General features: G+C 48.0%; 8 protein-coding genes across 8 annotated transcripts; 2 read left to right on the top strand and 6 right to left on the bottom strand.

The window, feature by feature from the left end:
* Positions 1-204: 204 nt before the first annotated feature.
* Positions 205-2,193, bottom strand: N7517_000117 (uncharacterized protein; the record flags this gene model as incomplete). Its single annotated transcript, XM_056717847.1, has 1 exon — positions 205-2,193. The coding sequence occupies one exon, from the start codon at positions 2,191-2,193 to the stop codon at positions 205-207; it is 1,989 nt and encodes a 662-aa protein (XP_056581982.1).
* Positions 2,194-3,368: 1,175 nt separating this feature from the next.
* N7517_000116 (Aldehyde/histidinol dehydrogenase) lies at positions 3,369-4,287 on the bottom strand (the record flags this gene model as incomplete). Its single annotated transcript, XM_056717846.1, has 3 exons — positions 3,369-3,519; positions 3,584-3,653; positions 3,717-4,287. 3 exons carry the CDS (start codon positions 4,285-4,287, stop codon positions 3,369-3,371), a joined length of 792 nt encoding a protein of 263 aa, XP_056581981.1.
* A 50-nt stretch (positions 4,288-4,337) lies between these two features.
* Positions 4,338-5,033, bottom strand: N7517_000115 (Aldehyde/histidinol dehydrogenase; the record flags this gene model as incomplete). Its single annotated transcript, XM_056717845.1, has 2 exons — positions 4,338-4,917; positions 4,975-5,033. The coding sequence occupies 2 exons, from the start codon at positions 5,031-5,033 to the stop codon at positions 4,338-4,340; spliced, it is 639 nt and encodes a 212-aa protein (XP_056581980.1).
* A 905-nt stretch (positions 5,034-5,938) lies between these two features.
* Positions 5,939-7,117, bottom strand: N7517_000114 (zinc-dependent alcohol dehydrogenase; the record flags this gene model as incomplete). Its single annotated transcript, XM_056717844.1, has 3 exons — positions 5,939-5,985; positions 6,040-6,394; positions 6,467-7,117. The coding sequence occupies 3 exons, from the start codon at positions 7,115-7,117 to the stop codon at positions 5,939-5,941; spliced, it is 1,053 nt and encodes a 350-aa protein (XP_056581979.1).
* Positions 7,118-9,725: 2,608 nt separating this feature from the next.
* Positions 9,726-10,916, top strand: N7517_000113 (uncharacterized protein; the record flags this gene model as incomplete). Its single annotated transcript, XM_056717843.1, has 7 exons — positions 9,726-9,916; positions 9,981-10,070; positions 10,122-10,222; positions 10,288-10,341; positions 10,408-10,476; positions 10,529-10,704; positions 10,776-10,916. The coding sequence occupies 7 exons, from the start codon at positions 9,726-9,728 to the stop codon at positions 10,914-10,916; spliced, it is 822 nt and encodes a 273-aa protein (XP_056581978.1).
* Positions 10,917-11,386: 470 nt separating this feature from the next.
* N7517_000112 (class I SAM-dependent methyltransferase) lies at positions 11,387-12,350 on the bottom strand (the record flags this gene model as incomplete). The annotated part of the gene is made up of 2 exons (XM_056717842.1): positions 11,387-12,030; positions 12,110-12,350. 2 exons carry the CDS (start codon positions 12,348-12,350, stop codon positions 11,387-11,389), a joined length of 885 nt encoding a protein of 294 aa, XP_056581977.1.
* Positions 12,351-13,089: 739 nt separating this feature from the next.
* On the bottom strand, positions 13,090-14,066 carry N7517_000111 (uncharacterized protein; the record flags this gene model as incomplete). Its single annotated transcript, XM_056717841.1, has 2 exons — positions 13,090-13,506; positions 13,608-14,066. 2 exons carry the CDS (start codon positions 14,064-14,066, stop codon positions 13,090-13,092), a joined length of 876 nt encoding a protein of 291 aa, XP_056581976.1.
* Positions 14,067-14,949: 883 nt separating this feature from the next.
* N7517_000110 (uncharacterized protein) lies at positions 14,950-15,599 on the top strand (the record flags this gene model as incomplete). Its single annotated transcript, XM_056717840.1, has 3 exons — positions 14,950-15,109; positions 15,163-15,440; positions 15,492-15,599. 3 exons carry the CDS (start codon positions 14,950-14,952, stop codon positions 15,597-15,599), a joined length of 546 nt encoding a protein of 181 aa, XP_056581975.1.
* Positions 15,600-15,901: the final 302 nt, after the last annotated feature.

The raw sequence follows: 15,901 nt of genomic DNA, 5'->3' as shown, positions 1-15,901 counted from the left end.
TAGTTTGTGGTATGGTATTGTTAAATTCAAAGTTTGTTAGATCTCTACAATTCTGTCACTGTTCCTTTGTAATGAATCCTCTTTCGAGATAGGAGATAGTGGTTAAAGGGCTCCATTAGCCCATGATTTGTGGAGACTTCAGTAAAACCAACGGACAAGAGATATCACGATCCATAAACGAGAGCATCACATCGGCCCAATCGATCAGGTAAGCTTTGATTCTAAAGATCGTGACAGATTTCGAGCCACCAAAAAAGCCATATCAGACTTTCTTCCGAGATATTGAAGCGCACGTATCAAGAAGTCACAATTCTGCCGTAAACACTCAGTGTACACATTGTGATCTGCAGGAATATCCAAATCCTCTAGCAAGATATATCCCGCTTTGGCAAAAGAATGGACAAGCACGGCCGTCCACGGTTCGACTAGGAAGGCCACTTCACTGAGTGAATCATGGAAATGACGCTCCATGAGCGAGTCCTGCCCTTGTATTGAAGCTCGGGCAAGTCCGGCAACTGCCAAAGCATTATTCGTTCTAACCGTAGCAACCAAGTGTGTAGTTTGCCGAGCCTCGCGTGCAATATCAGAACCGAGCCTGCATTTGTCAATGCTCTCTAGGACGTCCGCCAAAAGCATCGCAGCAAGGTGCCAGTGGCTGTCGAGGATGACATACCAGGACTGTATGCGAGAAGGCAGGAGCTCATGATTGGTGACGCAATCGACCATGAAGCTCTGGTATGTGGAATCCCAATGTTGGCAGACTAAGAGGGCCTTCTGGATACCATTTTCAATTTGATCGGGACTTGCGCCTCGGTAAACCAGAGTTTGGAGCTGTGTCACTCGGCGGTAGAGTAGCACTTTGACAGGCGTTGCCTCCGAAAGTATGGATGCGGCTTCTTCGTAGGAGCATGGCCATCTTGGCTGGACCTGGCTGGAGCCCTGACGTTCCTTTGAGGAGCGAAGAAATAAATCCCCCCACACATCTTGTGTGCGACGTATCTGGCGGCTTGGAATGTTCCAGTGATCAAAATCTATCTGATCTTCGGGCTCAGCTAGTGGCCGAGAGGACGATGAGATTTGACTATCCTCGTCCGACACTACTAAAGGACGCTGATACATTGCAGCACTCAGAGTATCAAACATAACACCTAGCCAAAACATGAGATCTATCGTAGTGCGGTGCTCTTGGCTAGACAGAAGGGGATCGGGTTGTTGAGGCTCTGAAGGCTGTTGCATTCGTGGAACGCTCGCCGTTGTTGGGTCGATCGAACCGCTCCCAAGCTCTCTCACTTTGGGGGCAGCCTCTCGTTGCAATCTTGCGAACTTATGCCGGAAAGTGAAAATTTGACGGTTGGCGGTTTCCAAATATATTGGTGCACGGTCGTTCTCCAAAAGCTCGCCCAAGCTTACTTCCTGTCCTCTGTCCAGCAAGCTTTGCGTCAAAGAGAAAATGATGTTTGCAAAGGCGACACGGAAGGACGGAATGCTGCTCGAATGCTCCAAAGCGTGTCGTGCTTCGTTCCAAACTTTTTTTCGGATCGATCTCTCATCATGGTCGATTGCCGAGGGGACCGACGCGCCGGTGCCCTTCTGTGCATGTTGAGTCCACTGCGATGCGAACGACATAATCGCTAGATGAAGGACTCGAGCCGCCTTCGTATCTTCCTCTGCACTTAAAGCTCTGCCGCGTATTGAGGATGACACACGATCCAATCGACAAACCCTAATACACATTCTGTTTGACCAACTCGGACCCCATTCTTGCATCTCTCGATGAGGAAGCAATTGACTGATTGTGTCGCTGTAAGGGCAGTTGTGCTCGGTCAACCAACATGATAGAGCATTCTCCATGCTATCGTGGTATATGCGGATCAAGTTGCGTGACATTGTCGCACGAGCGTTTTGCTTGGCTGCGTTTTCGGAAGCAATGCAAAAGTTCAATTGTGATTCTGAGTTTGCGGTTCGGTCGGACCCAGATTCAGATGGGCGTTTGTGTCGACTCTGTTTCCACGCTGGAACCGTTGATGTGAGATGAGGAGTGAGTGCATATTCCCGTGGTAACAAGCTCGATGTCCCCCCCACAGAATTTGGCGTGACAACAACAAGTTCAGCCTGGGCATCGGATCCCACGGAGGATTCCGGAGATGCATATGGGTTTGAATTGTTAATTTGCAAATTATACGGGATGCTCATCTCCCAAGGAGATAATTGAAATTGGCCATGACTTAAATTGGGAACTTCAGATGACTTGAGAAAGTGATTTTCCGTGTGCGAGGAGGACGATGAAGCGTAATGTGAGGCTTCAAAGGAACCCAAAAATTCGGGTAATCCTCCGAGATCGGTAAGATGCGTTTGTGCAGAGCGTAACATCTCATCATGAGCTTGGTCATTAGAGCCTATGATAGCTGTGCCCGTGTTGGACTTTATTCGTTTTCGACTTCCTCTTGGGTCCAGGTCTTTTGAGGAGATCCAATTGAATGTACACTCTTTTTTCCATCGTGTGCAGTTTGAGCAAGAACTGAATGTATTCTTTTGTCGTTCTTTCTACTTAGAGTCAGCATCTGTGAATGACACAGAGACATGTTAACAAACAGGTGCGTCGCAACCTCTTTTGCCCTTGCGACAGGGATCACAGCTATGAAGCTGACGTCGACGGGAGTCCATGCTAGTGCATAATGAAAAGATATTTAGAAGTGCAAGGGGTCAGATCGATATTAAAGATAATTGGGGGAACACGTGAACTTTTGCGGAGTAAGATTGAGTGGGGTAGAGACCTCGGGAATAGTGGAGAAGGCTAAAGGAGTCACGAGTCTTCGGTCTAGTGGAATATATATACTCTGCTTCAACTATTGATGGGACACTTGAGGTAAATAGCAGTTAATGATTGAAATATAAGTCTTAGGTATAAAGAATTCATCGTGCACCTAGTTATATTGTTCATGTTACACTACCGCCCAGAACGTGGCGCATTATTGGGCGCTCTGAATCCCGAAAAGAAGCGGAGCATTATCTAGCCAATCGTCTAAAAACCCCCGTATATGGTCACCGGCTTACGGCAGTGCAATCTCGTCATAACTCCGTAGATCTTCAATATGATCGACAAACGGGATGTGCTGGGGGAAAGGAGATATATACCTTGAGTCTAAATCAAGAGACTGCTAATTTGATTCATGTTCATTTTGATCTAATAAGCTACATCTTTAATTAATTCATAATAGCTTTGAGGATAGCTATAATAGCTAAACAATGAGCAAAATTGTCCGGGAATTGAAATTTCCGCATTTAGTGCACTCAATATGTAGAGTTGATTTTCTACGGTATGTACAAATTGAAAACATAAAACAGTTGAAATCCTTCCCGTCTGAAGCCTATGATTGACCAAGGTGCACGCGGACTGTCTTCACTTCGGTGTAGTTCTCCAGGGCGTAAGATCCAAGCTCTCGGCCTATTCCCGATTCTTTGAAACCACCAAAGGGCATCTGGTAGTGAAGAGTGTTATAGTTGTTAACCCACACCGTTCTATTGTAAAAGGATACGTCAGCAAATTCATGAGACCCACTTCGTGGCTATTCAATTGACTCACCCCGCTTTGAGGACGTTGGACACTCTGATGGCAGTGTTGATATTCATAGTGTGGACAGCGGCGGCCAAGCCTATTTTTAATTGTGTCAGACGATGGGAAACCAATGGAATGTGGAAAGTCGCGTAGTACTTACCGTAGTTTGTATCATTAGCAGCCCGAATAGCCTCTTCTTCGCTGTGGACCTTCTGCACTGTGCACACCGGTCCAAAGATTTCGTCTTTCACAATCGTCATGTCCTCGTGGACATCCGCAAAGATCGTCGGTTGGATATAGTATCCTTGGCTACCATGACGATCGCCACCCGTGACCACCGTGGCGCCTGCACCCTTTGCACCCTCAATAAAGCCCATAATCCGGTCGTATTGGAGTTGGGATACCTGTGGTCCCTGGAAGGTCTCGGCGTGGAATGGGTCTCCGACCTTATTTTGCTCTGCTCGCTTCTTGAAAAGTTCTAGGAATCGCTCATAGACAGCTTCGTGAACAATAATACGAGAGCCTGCACAGCAGCACTGTCCATGATTGAAGAAAATGCCTAGATTGACCCATTCGACTGCATCCTCTAGGTTTGCATCTGGTAGAATGATGTTCGGTGACTTGCCACCTAGTTCCAAGGTCACTTTCTTCAAGTTGCTATCGGCCGCTGCTTTCATGATCTGACGTCCGACCAAAGTGGACCCAGTAAAAGCGACTTTGTCAACATCCATATGAGCGGAAATGGCCGCACCCGCAGTTCTTCCGAATCCTGAAATAACATTTACCACTCCAGGGGGAATCCCGCTTCTTTGATAAGCTTAGCCACATATAGTCCTGAAAGGGGCGTTTGTTCAGCCGTTTTCATAACAACTGTATTTCCAGTAGCCAGAGCAGGGCCAATCTTCCAAGCAAACATCATAAGCGGGAAATTCCACGGGATGATTTGGCCGCAGACGCCCACAGGCTCGTGGCGGGTATATGTCAAGCTATTAGGATCAGTGTCGATTGTTTGACCGTAGATCTTGTCGGCCCAGCCACCATAGTAGCGTAGGCACCCCGCAGAGGCAGTAACGTCGCCTCTGGCCATTGTCACTCCTTTACCATTATCAAGAGCTTCAATAGCGGCCAGTGTGTCGATATCACGTTCGAGGAAGTCTGCTAGACGAGTAAGGAGACGACCACGTTCAGACGGAGTGACCTTTTTCCATTCTCCGTTCAGTGCAGTGCGAGCAGCCTTCACAGCAATGTCGACATCGTCTGCTGTGCCTTCGTGTACGGCCACAATTGGCTTCTCGTCGTGAGGGTTGATTGTCTCGAAGGTTTTGCCTTCTACACCTTTGACGAATTCATTGTTGATGAATCTTATGAGGATTGTCAGATTATTGGCTAAATGAATGAAGTTCTTTTGCCCAACTTACAGTCCCAAAGGCTGCTCATATGAGAGCACAGGGGTCTCAATGGTTTGGAAAAGTGACATGGTTGAAGAATAAGAGTTGATGAGATGATTTAACTGTGAGATAAGTGAGAATGTGAGATGAGATAGGGGCCCTTATATAGCTAATGGAAAGGAACCAGGTGTGGAGAATCGGAGGTAGCGCGGGGCCGCATTGAGATCGATAAAGGCCGGCCCGATGTTTCTCGCTGTCTGGGGTAGCCGCTCCTTTACCCCGGGTTTTCCCTTTGATTTGCACTTCCGTTCGTCCGGACATCAGCACTAGTCAGAAGGTAAACGCGGAAAACGAACTAATACCGTCTTTTGGAAGTGTTCTATGATGCGACTGGGTGTGAGAGACTGGCTACAAAGAAAATGTGTACTATCCAATCTTCTTCAATTCATATCTGCATTTCACTAGATTATCTCAGCTCAACCATTGTAGCCCATAAAAATAGACAGTAGTTTATCATCTTGTTTGGCTAGACGGTGAATGCCCATTTGGGATCATGCTTCAATATTTACCACTCTATCCGATTTAGCCGTTTTGTACAGACTGAGAAGTTGGCCCCCACGTACGTTACTGATAATCCTCGATGTAACGCATGTGAGAAATATCTCAGCTCCAATCGCTTGGGGTCCGTGATTCGGGGGTTAGAGTTTGGCGACTAACGCGATGACAAGCTCGTACTCCCCGGTTGTGTGGAGACTAGCGAAATGCCGAGATTGGCTCTAAAAACCCAAAATCAACATCAGTGCTATCTTGAATAACCTGGCAAAAAGAGACTGTGCCAAAGGGCGTCTTGTGTATCAATAGTTGAAAGTCGGCCAAATTCAATATCTCATTTCATATATCACATAACTCGCACGCAAGTCTCCACCCTATATACAGCATGTTCGTAGTCCATAATGTGTTCCCATAGCATGGTTCAGTAGTGGTCAACCACCATTTATTCCGGCAACTCGAGCACATAGCGGCCGGCAATCTTGCCTTGTTCTATTTCAAGTTAGAATCGAGTTTAGTATGCAAGAGAGAATGTATGTGACGAACCCATAAGCTCGAAGATCTTGGGGAGGTCTGCCAGCGGTGCCAGCTTGAATGGCGCCTTGATCAATCCCCGGGCGAAGAAGTCGAGGGCTTCGACACTATCCTGTTGGTTTCCAACGTAGCTTCCCTTGATAGTGATCATACGAACGACAGTATTAATCACCGGAGCCTTGAGGAATGCATCTGGGGGCAATCCAATTGCAACAATTGTGCCTCGAGAGCGAACGTATTCCGAGGCTTGTTGGAACGGCTTCTCCGAAACAGCCAACAAAATAACGGCGTGAGCACCAAGACCACCGGGGGTTGCTGCCTTCACATCGGCAACAAGGTCCTTGGACTTGGTGAAATCGACATAAGTCTGTTTTTTTGGCTTTATTAGCTTCTGTTCCATGCAGGGAAGTGTTAGGGTATAGGGATTTCATGATCATACCTCAGTGCCAAGCTGCTCGCACATCTCTCTCTTCTCATCACCTCCATCAATCGCGACCACTCTAAGACCCATGGCCTTGGCGTACTGCTGTGCAAGGGAGCCAAGGCCGCCGCCTGCTCCAACAATAGCAACTGTCTGGCCCGGACGAATGCCGGATTCCTTCAAGCCCTTATAAACGGTGATACCAGCGCAGAGCACTGGAGCTGCGGCATCGAGAGGCACACCCTTTGGGATCTTAGAGGCGTTGCTGGCCTTTCCGACGGCATATTGCTGGAAAGTACCATCGACAGTATAGCCAGAAAGTTGCGCATCGGCGCACAGAGGAGTATCGGATTGTCTGCAGAATTCGCATTCACCGCACGAGCCATTGAGCCACTTAATTCCGGCGTGGTCACCGATCTCAAAGGTGTTCACAAGATCTCCCTTCGCCACGACCACACCGGCTCCTTCGTGTCCACCGACGAGAGGCATCTTGACTGGGATGGGCCAGTGACCCATCATGGCATGATAATCAGTGTGACAAACTCCTGAGTAGCGAATTTTGACGAGAATCTGGTCAGGACCTGGCTTAGGAACGGGGATCTGTTTGAGCACAAGAGGCCCTCCGATCTTCTCGGCCACCTGCGCCCATTGAGTCTCGGGGATGGACATGTTGATGAGATATGAAGTTTGGTTATGTGAATAGAGAAATGTTTGATGAGTTGATACTCCGGTTGCCAGGCACGAATTGGAGCTTTATAGCTAAATGTGTTGGCGGGGGATGTCCGGGGTGAAAGAGGGCGAGGTGGGCCCTGTCGCTTCAATTCTCATATTGGTTGTCATTTAGGGGAATTAGTTCGGTCCACCGGAATCCTTTGGTGAGACACAATATGGAGTAGATTGATTGGAGATGTGTAGGATCTAGAAACTGTCATCCACCTAGACTTCCAAAGTTGGAACGCGACGACGTTATTGCGGGGAAGGAATGCGGGAATTGCGCACAGCCCGCCATGCGGAGCCGCACAGGTAGCTCATCCGATTGGATGAAATGTCACTAAAATACTCTTTGGGGGACAAACATGGGCCCATAAATCCCGTTGATGTTATGTTGCCGAAAAAAATGGGGTAGATGAAGATGGTTCGTGGAGAAATTATCGCAAAGAAAAATGGTGAGGGTTGGCAATTGGCCCCCAAGTCATCACAACAAAACTAAAATAGGTTGACTAAACTCAACACTTTGCATTCTTATCCACTATTGTTTTTCATAAGCAATATTTGTACAATTATATTATTGGAAACTCCACCATGCTATCTGTACAAGTTGAAAAGAGGATGGCGAACGAGAAAATTCTGGAAAGGGTAAATCCCCGAAAATCAAACAAATAAGATCAATCTCTTTTTCTCTGCCACCTCATCTTGTCTATAGTCACAGGATTTTCAAAAGATTAAATTTTTGCGCTCTTTTTAGCTACCGTATTCAGCAATGGTGGTGTTATTCTATTCCGTGAGGAAAGAATGTACTCGACCAGCCACTGCTGATAGCAAATCCGGAACATGGTTCATCTCTTGCATACCTCTGTAGCTTTGATAATCTGGCTCCGACGTGGTCTTCTAGAGCTTGAGATGAGGTTCCTACTTCACTATCTTCAGATACGCTGGAAGATCTCTCTGACCACGTCGAGTATTCAGCATTCGAGAAGAACGGGATAAAATTCTCATTCTCTTTCACAATAGTCCTCCCTGAACCTTGAGTTTCGAATTTGGAACTCGAACGTTCAGTATAGAAAAAGTTTGAATCAATGAGCTCATCAAAGACTTCCTCGAATGGGTCTCGTCTGTAGTCTCGGATTTGTCCGTCATCGATGTCTTCTTGTTGAGTGCTCTCAATACTACATCAATATTAGCATAAAGATGCAATAGCTCTGAGGGAGAACCAAACTGACTCATAACTTGTGGTATCCCGAATAATATCTTGATAATGGGATTGCTGCATAGAAGTAAAACCGCGATGTAAGCCAGCCTTGCGTCTTTTTATCGCATTTTCATTGAGGTATTTGGGTGGTTTGTGATTTCCATCGACACATTGCGATGGTGTCTTGCGCTTCACGCATTGCCCACAAGGGCGTTCATTTCCTACAGCCATTTGTCAGTTTGTGTTTTCTCGAAATGGGCTCTCTCGAGACGTAAGGACGGGGTTCCTCAGCTCACCGCATGTTTTATGTGCCTTTTGACAATATAAGCAGGATCTCCTAGCTTTTTTGCGCGGGCGCGGGACATCAAATTGAGTACAGGATTCCATGTTCAAACTAGTCATGAATTTGTGTAGTGTGGTATCTTCAAAGGGAAGAAGATAGTGTCACGCTTATCTTTGCGACAAACCTAACACCCAGTTTTATATATACCTAGTTGAAGGGATTGTTATGAAGGTCAGTACCGCCAAAGGTCCTCACAAATCCTGGGGTTCAACAAGATATACCCACCAAGGTGTTCAGAACGAATGCGTTTGCCATGTTTGGGACGGCAATCTGAGCGGCTCCGCATGTATGGTCAATCCTTACAATTAGCTGCCTTCCCCAGACCAAAACCACTGGGCCTTTCTAAAATATTGCGGGGTAAAACCTGAAATGCGGAGATCAGATTGAGTTTCAGCTGTGCGGCTCCGCATGAAATTTCGGAACCGCATGGCCCGAGCCATACGCGTCGAGTCTTGGCAAACGGTTTCATCAAGCTTCGAATCCACATGATCTGCATCTCCCATAAACTAGATACGGGTTATCAAACTCTTTCTGATCTCTTTGCATCCGATCTCCGACGTGAGAGTTTCTATAGCAACTCAGAAGAGCGTGGAGAACAATAATCTAGTGAAGGTAAATACTATTATAATTAAGGCTTGGCCCATACGGGGTCAATATGCTGCGTTGGTCAATATCCGGCTAGCCAATCAATGAATCCAATGCCAAGTTTGTCCCATTATTGAGTTCACTTCACGTTCTGGACTCATCCTCCTGCAAATCAATACATCCCACCCGAACCGTCTGATTGGACGCGGTAGAAAGGAGTATTATTATAATTCTTTTTATTTCTTACAGTGAAATGAGCAAATATCAATCACCCCATAGTTCATGCCAGCCCCTAAGTCTGGGGGACGGTTAAAAGTCCCACAGTTCCCGCATGTTTAAGACCCATAAAACCCGTTTCTCGGAGCCGACAGTCTCATTCCCTACCATAGTATATTCTTCCGCTATTTGATACTAGGGAGACTCATCTTAGCAATAACAAAATGCACAACGACATGAGTCAAAGCGGCGAGACAAAGGCGAGTTTTCAAAACAAAGAGAACACGCTCCATGGTCTCACTACAGTCCCAACGTCGGTGACACTGTCATCTGAACAGTTTGAAAGGCTGTATTTGACTCCTATGACGGTTCGCCAATCACCACTAGCTAAGAAAGTTGGAAATCCGACACCATTGTACGTCTTCCCATATCATCTTCTACGCAGGGCATTTGATCTAACTTCATGGTTCATCATCTAGAGCACTCGGAGGGTTTGTCATTACCACCACCCCCCTTTCATGCTGCTTGATGGCCTGGAGGGGAGCCAGTGGAAATGGAATTGCTTTCATGTGAGAGACCAAACAAATTGACGAGAGAGCCTGATCTGACGAACTGAACAGTGGACCTATCGTCTTCCTTGGTGGTCTTCTGCTGCTCATCACGAGTATTCTTGAGTTCATCATCGGAAATACCTTTCCCTGTGTTGTGTTTGGCACTATTGGTAGGTCTTCATATCCCATGAGAGAATCCTCAATCAATTGTTCACGTTGCTGATGCTCTTCTAAGGCGGGTTCTGGTTTGCGTTTGCAGCCACAATGATTCCTGCTTTTAATGCAGCCGGTTAGTTTGTCCAACCGGATATATCATTGGTGCCAGTCGAGCTGTCAGTTTATTGACGTTTTATAGCGCCATATTCCTCTTCAGGCACCGATACAGCTGCTGGGCTAGCCAGTGAAGCCTTTATGAATACCTATGGTAAGTGTAGTCCAAGGCTCTCAAATTTAATGAACCGCTCTGACGACATCAGCGTTTCTATTCATAACAATGGCTGTTTTGATGTTAATCTTCCTGATTTGTTCAACACGCATCAATGTAGTATACACAGTGATTTTCCTGTTTCTGCTCGTGGTTTTTCTCCTTCTGTCTTCGGCCTATTGGCAGTTAGGCCAAGGCAATGCGGCCATTGGTGATCGATGTGTAAAAGTGAGTATTATTCCGTGGCTTTTTATTTCGCTGCTATTTTGACTTAATGCTGACCTTCGATCCATTTTCAGGGTGCCGGAGCGTCGCTCTTTGTTGCTAGCTTACTCGGATTCTACCTGTTAATTGTTCAATTGTTTGAATCCGTAGGGTTCCCGCCCTTTTTGCCAGTTGGAGACTTGTCAACATTTTGGACTCGCAATCAAGACAAGTGAGTCTCTTAAAAGCGCTCAAATGCTTTGTTCTGACAGTATACAAGAGGAGAGCGAGACGATGTTGAGCGGCCAGCTACAGTTCGCTAGAGTTGGATCTTTTACGATTTATTTAGTGTTTCTTGTTGGTTGAAGAAGCAATTGTATTCGATGTGCAGAATAACTTTGGGTTGCTTGAGCCAGTTCTGGTTCCTATCGGCCATCGCCTTTAATTCATTGCCGAGCATAAGTTGAGCAATATTAAAAATCCAAGGCATAGATGTATAATAGCAGGTCAGCATTCTAAATCTGCGCAGATTAACTTGCACAAACTCGGGAACAATAAAATAAATACGTCTAGTTGCTAGATGGGTCTATTTGGCGCTATTGTAACCCGCCAGATTCTTCAACAATCGCAGGCGTCCACTCAATCAGACTGGAAGGTACTGCTGATTGGGCTTAGCAGAGGACTAGGACACGCCCAGGTTGCCCAATCAGACGAAATTAGCAACCCAAACATCCATGGCTCTCACTCCTTTCCGACCCCCCTGTACACCCTCCAAGCTCGCCTCACACGCATCCCGTGACGCAAGAATCGCCGCCCGTTCCCTCTCATCACTCACTTGATCCTCTACTTCTCTTTCGAAAGAGGAAGAAAGACAAGCAGAGACTTCCCATTCTCCGTCCAACAACCCATCCCCACCTTGCACGAGGGTCTCACTCTCTAGCTGCCACCCGGCAGCCAGGGCCAGCTCGGTAAGCCGCTTTGGCCCCAGCACCGTGCGGACGTTCGAGTCGCTGTCTTTAGGTTTACGACACTCTAGCGCTGCCTGGGTGATCGCAGCTAATACATGAGGCTGGGCGGATGGGTGCGTCGCTACTAACGACCACTCCGCAAGGAGGAGACGCTTGCTGTGCTGTTTGAGGGCACGGAAGGTTGAAAGGATGAGCGAGGGGGAGGCGAAGTACCATAGGCTGTGAGCGAGTACTGTTGCGTCGAAGGCCTTATTTTCGCTGGCGGGCGGCGAGGAGAGGGAGGAGAGGTAGTCCAGGGGGGATTGTTGAACCCAAGTAATCCGCCCACCCAGCGGGCCTTGCAAGATGTGACCCTGTGCTTGGCCGAGAGTATACGGAGCACCTGTCGGAGCCATAAGTCGGTTGCTTTCCGCTCGCACCCCCAAGACAGGCAGCAGGGTCAGAAAAGCTAGAGGACTCACCATAATCCAATTCCGCCGGATCGACCGCCACCACTTTCCCCTGCTCGCCCACAGCAGAGGCAAGGACAGTCGTGCAGTCACCTTGCCCACATCCTAGTTCCAGCACCTTGGAGTCAGTGGGAATGTTCCAGTGCTGCAGGAACGCCAGGCGGTGAAAGGTTTGGGAGTGCTGGATGCTGAAGTGGGTGGGGTCGTGTAAGGAGACACGGGCGATAGAGGCGGCATCGAGTTGAGTGGCCATTTTGTGCTCGATTGGGGACACCAGACGGTTGAGTGGGTTTTGCGTAGGTGATGAAACTTGGAACTAGAGCCTTTATTGTAACCGAAGAGCTGCCGACGGGGAGATCTTATAGTGTCAGACTTGGAGGGTCGCCTGGGAGCACCCCTACCGCAAAATTAGTATTAGGGGTAAGCTACTGGGGGTTGATATTGCGACATGGGTATTCTTTTACTATGACAAAGCCCCCTTTCAGGGATCTACAGTAATTGGCTTAAGATAACTCTGGGATATTTTGCTTGAAAATTTCAAGTTCTTTAAGATTGACTGCTTATGTGTCTTTTAAAAAGTGTATCAATAAAAAAATCATCAACAGAATACTCTATCAATCTTAGGCCAAGTAGTGTGGATAGTATTGCCCAGATGAGTCCAAAGAATGCCTAGAGTTGGATTATTTATGGCCGAGGCTTTATCAGGAAATAAAACCATACGTGCTACCATTATGGGTATTATATACTTAATACCGTACGGTAAAACACACATTATCTAATACTGGCCCACTACCCCGCTCTTTTTATTGCCTCTTTCTACTTAGACATCTTCACATTGCTGCTGATGCGTCAACTACTATCTAAATTGGCCCTTCAACATGTCAAATTCCATATAACCATCAGGTTGGATTAGGTGTACTACTACAGACTAATTTGAAGAGTTACTAGACACGGGATCCATTTTATATGAACAATAATTAAAACATATCCCCTTATTCCCTCCTTCTCACCAGCTCAAACCCAAAGCTTGGCGTTATATCAATCTGCATAAAGTTCACATGACACGCCACGCGCTGGCACCTCATCTCCACCACTAGACTCTCCCTTGGACAGGCGAACTCCAGTGTTGTGCTGTTCGGCTTGGCGGTGAGGTCTAGCACACCGAGCAGCTCTCCACGCACGGGAAGGTTCGAATACGATATGGTATCATAATCGAGCTCCTCCATAGTGGAAGAGACGTTGGCCGAGGTGGCCGAGGGTGCGATAAGCTGCCAGACTTCAATTTCGGTTATATCCCCCTTGGTTATGAGGTCCTTAGCACGCGCAGAGAACTCGGCAGGCGGCCGCCAGGAGAGTGCACAGGCATTGACGCCGGTGGAGGGGATAGGGAAGCGCATAATTGTCGAGTCCTTTCTCTTGCGTCAGCAGCTGCACACAGAGCGGTAGACCCAGGGAATCTGTAGATAGCTTATTGAAGAGAATGAAGAAGGAGCAAGTACGGAATACTAACCTCGACAGTAACATAGACCTGCACTCCTTGACCCCATACGGCATTCTTCAAATTCCGGCTCACCCGTGCAATTCTATCAGGCCAAGCGTGTTCATAGACCTGGGGAGGGGGGATGAAGTTCGCTACCCTGTCCAATCCTACCCTAGAGTCGCCATAGGGGAGGGCCTCGAGGTCAGAGTCAGAGAAGGGATAGGCTTGGTACTTTGAAAGTGTACTGGGAAGGAGAGCGACATTCACAGCTGATAGCAGCGCTAGGGCGAAGGAGAAGTAGAGGATGAGCTTAGGCAGCTGGGCGGACTTTGATGGTGCGGGGAGGTTGTCCGAGCCTTCCAACAAGGGAGCAGAGTAGTCGTCCTCCGTGGAGCGCTTCTCAAGAGTTGCGCTGGAGCTCTCGCTATCATCGTGTATCGAAATGGGCGCATATTGGGAAGAGCTGGACTTTGCTTTGGAGGAGGACATGGTGAGGGAAGTCAAAGAGAAGAGCAGATCGAGCGAAAGGAGAGAGGGCGCGCCGTGGGTGAAAGCAAGTAACGGTAAAGCAGGCGATGGCGCCCATGCCAAGTACCCGCTCAGAAAGTAGGACTACATGACGCCTGGTACATATTAGTGCTTACCACGCTCGCCAAAGATAGTAGAGTTACAGTGCATTAGGAACTAAGCCGTTCTGCATGGCCAAATACATCCTTATACATTCGTCATCGCGGTCAATGAGGCGGGGACGGGTCGATCTGACGCCTGGTACGGAGTACACCTTAGTGCTTACCGCACTCGCCAAAGATTGTACGGAGTAGAGTGACAGTGCATTAGAAACTCAGCCATTATGCATGGCCAAATAGATCCCTATACGTTCCTCATCGCAGCCAAGAAGGCGGGGCCGGGTCGATCGGACGCCTAGTACGCCTTAGTGCTTACCGCGCTCGCCAAGGATAGTACAGTTACAGTGCATTAAAACGTTGGCCGTTCTGCATGACCAAAATACCCCTGTATATTTGTCATCGCAGCCAAGGACGCAGCGACGGGTCGACCTGATGCCTGGTACGCCTTAGTGCTTACCGTGCTCGCCAAAAATAGTAGAGTTACAGTGCATTAGAAACACGGCCGTTCTGCATGGCCAAGCAGACCCCTATACGTTCGCCATCGTGGCCAAGGAGGCAGGGACGTGTCGACTAACTCCCTACGTGTACAATCTGACACAATCCAACTCGGCGACTAGCCATTTTAAGGGTGTGGCCGTGGCGGCTCCTTCTGGCAGGTAGGAAGGGCTTGAAGGCAGTGAGAACGTTTGAGAACCCTTCATCTTGCCCTTACTCTCTGCGCTTGCTGCAAATGACCTCTGTCCACCATGTCATCTCTCGGCGCAATCATCTTCCTGCTTGCCCTCAGCATCAGCATCAACCTCACATCCGCCGCGCACGCCGGCTTCCACGTCCAGTTCCCATGGTTGACCCGCGGCCCAAACCCCAAGACCCGGCCAGAGATAGATTCGTACAACCCTTTCTGCGGTATGTTCCTCTCTGCCTCCGGTCTAGCAGTAGCGTAGGCTGAAACAGAGAAGGCGAGATAGTGCATAACCCCCAACGATACTCCCGCCACTCCCGCAGTTTCCTCTCGTTCTCCGGCCATCCTGGGGACCTTGTGACAGCCCTCTATACCAGACATAGAGTGCCAAGGAAGAGAGATGACTTCCCCCATATCATCCTGCAGGATGTGCCCATTCAGCCTTCGGGGCAGCTGTGTGTGAATGTCACGATACCCTTTCAGACCAAGGCAGACGAGACTGGAGTCATATACTTCGAGGCGAGGGATCCGAAGACGGGGAATGTGGAACACTATGTGAGTTGCTTTGGCTTGCAAATAGCAGAGCTTATGCTGACGCAAAGATAGTGCTCCGACGTCAAGATGGCTGACATAGAGGCTCTTCCGGAGGAACATCCAGCTATGTGTGCGGCTAACAACGAGACACTTATCCCGATGCCGGATGAGTATATGTAGATGCAGGCCGGAGAACTGTCATGTCCTGCAATTTCGTGTGCGATTCGCTTCTAGATGTGCAACTTTGCGCCCCTCTCTCATCTTAACGTACAATAGCTCAATGTAACGGCACTCTATTAGCTTGAAATGAAGCAAATATCCGGCTTGCTAGATTTTATACTCGTTTCCATCAAATCTAGAGTAGTTATCGTAGATTTATATCAGATCGCAGGCCTTGAGAAGGGTAACGAGGAATCGCCAGGAAAAGCAGATTCCTCGTGAAGAGTGTCAAGGAAGAGAGTAATCGGATCTTAGTCGCCAGG

Source organism: Penicillium concentricum (assembly GCF_028827145.1).
Source record: "Penicillium concentricum strain IBT 3081 chromosome Unknown utg000001l_segment0_segment0, whole genome shotgun sequence".
NCBI classification, from domain to species: Eukaryota; Fungi; Ascomycota; class Eurotiomycetes; order Eurotiales; family Aspergillaceae; genus Penicillium; species Penicillium concentricum.
Note: the sequence above shows the minus strand (reverse complement) of the source record. Positions and strands in the feature narration are given on the sequence as shown.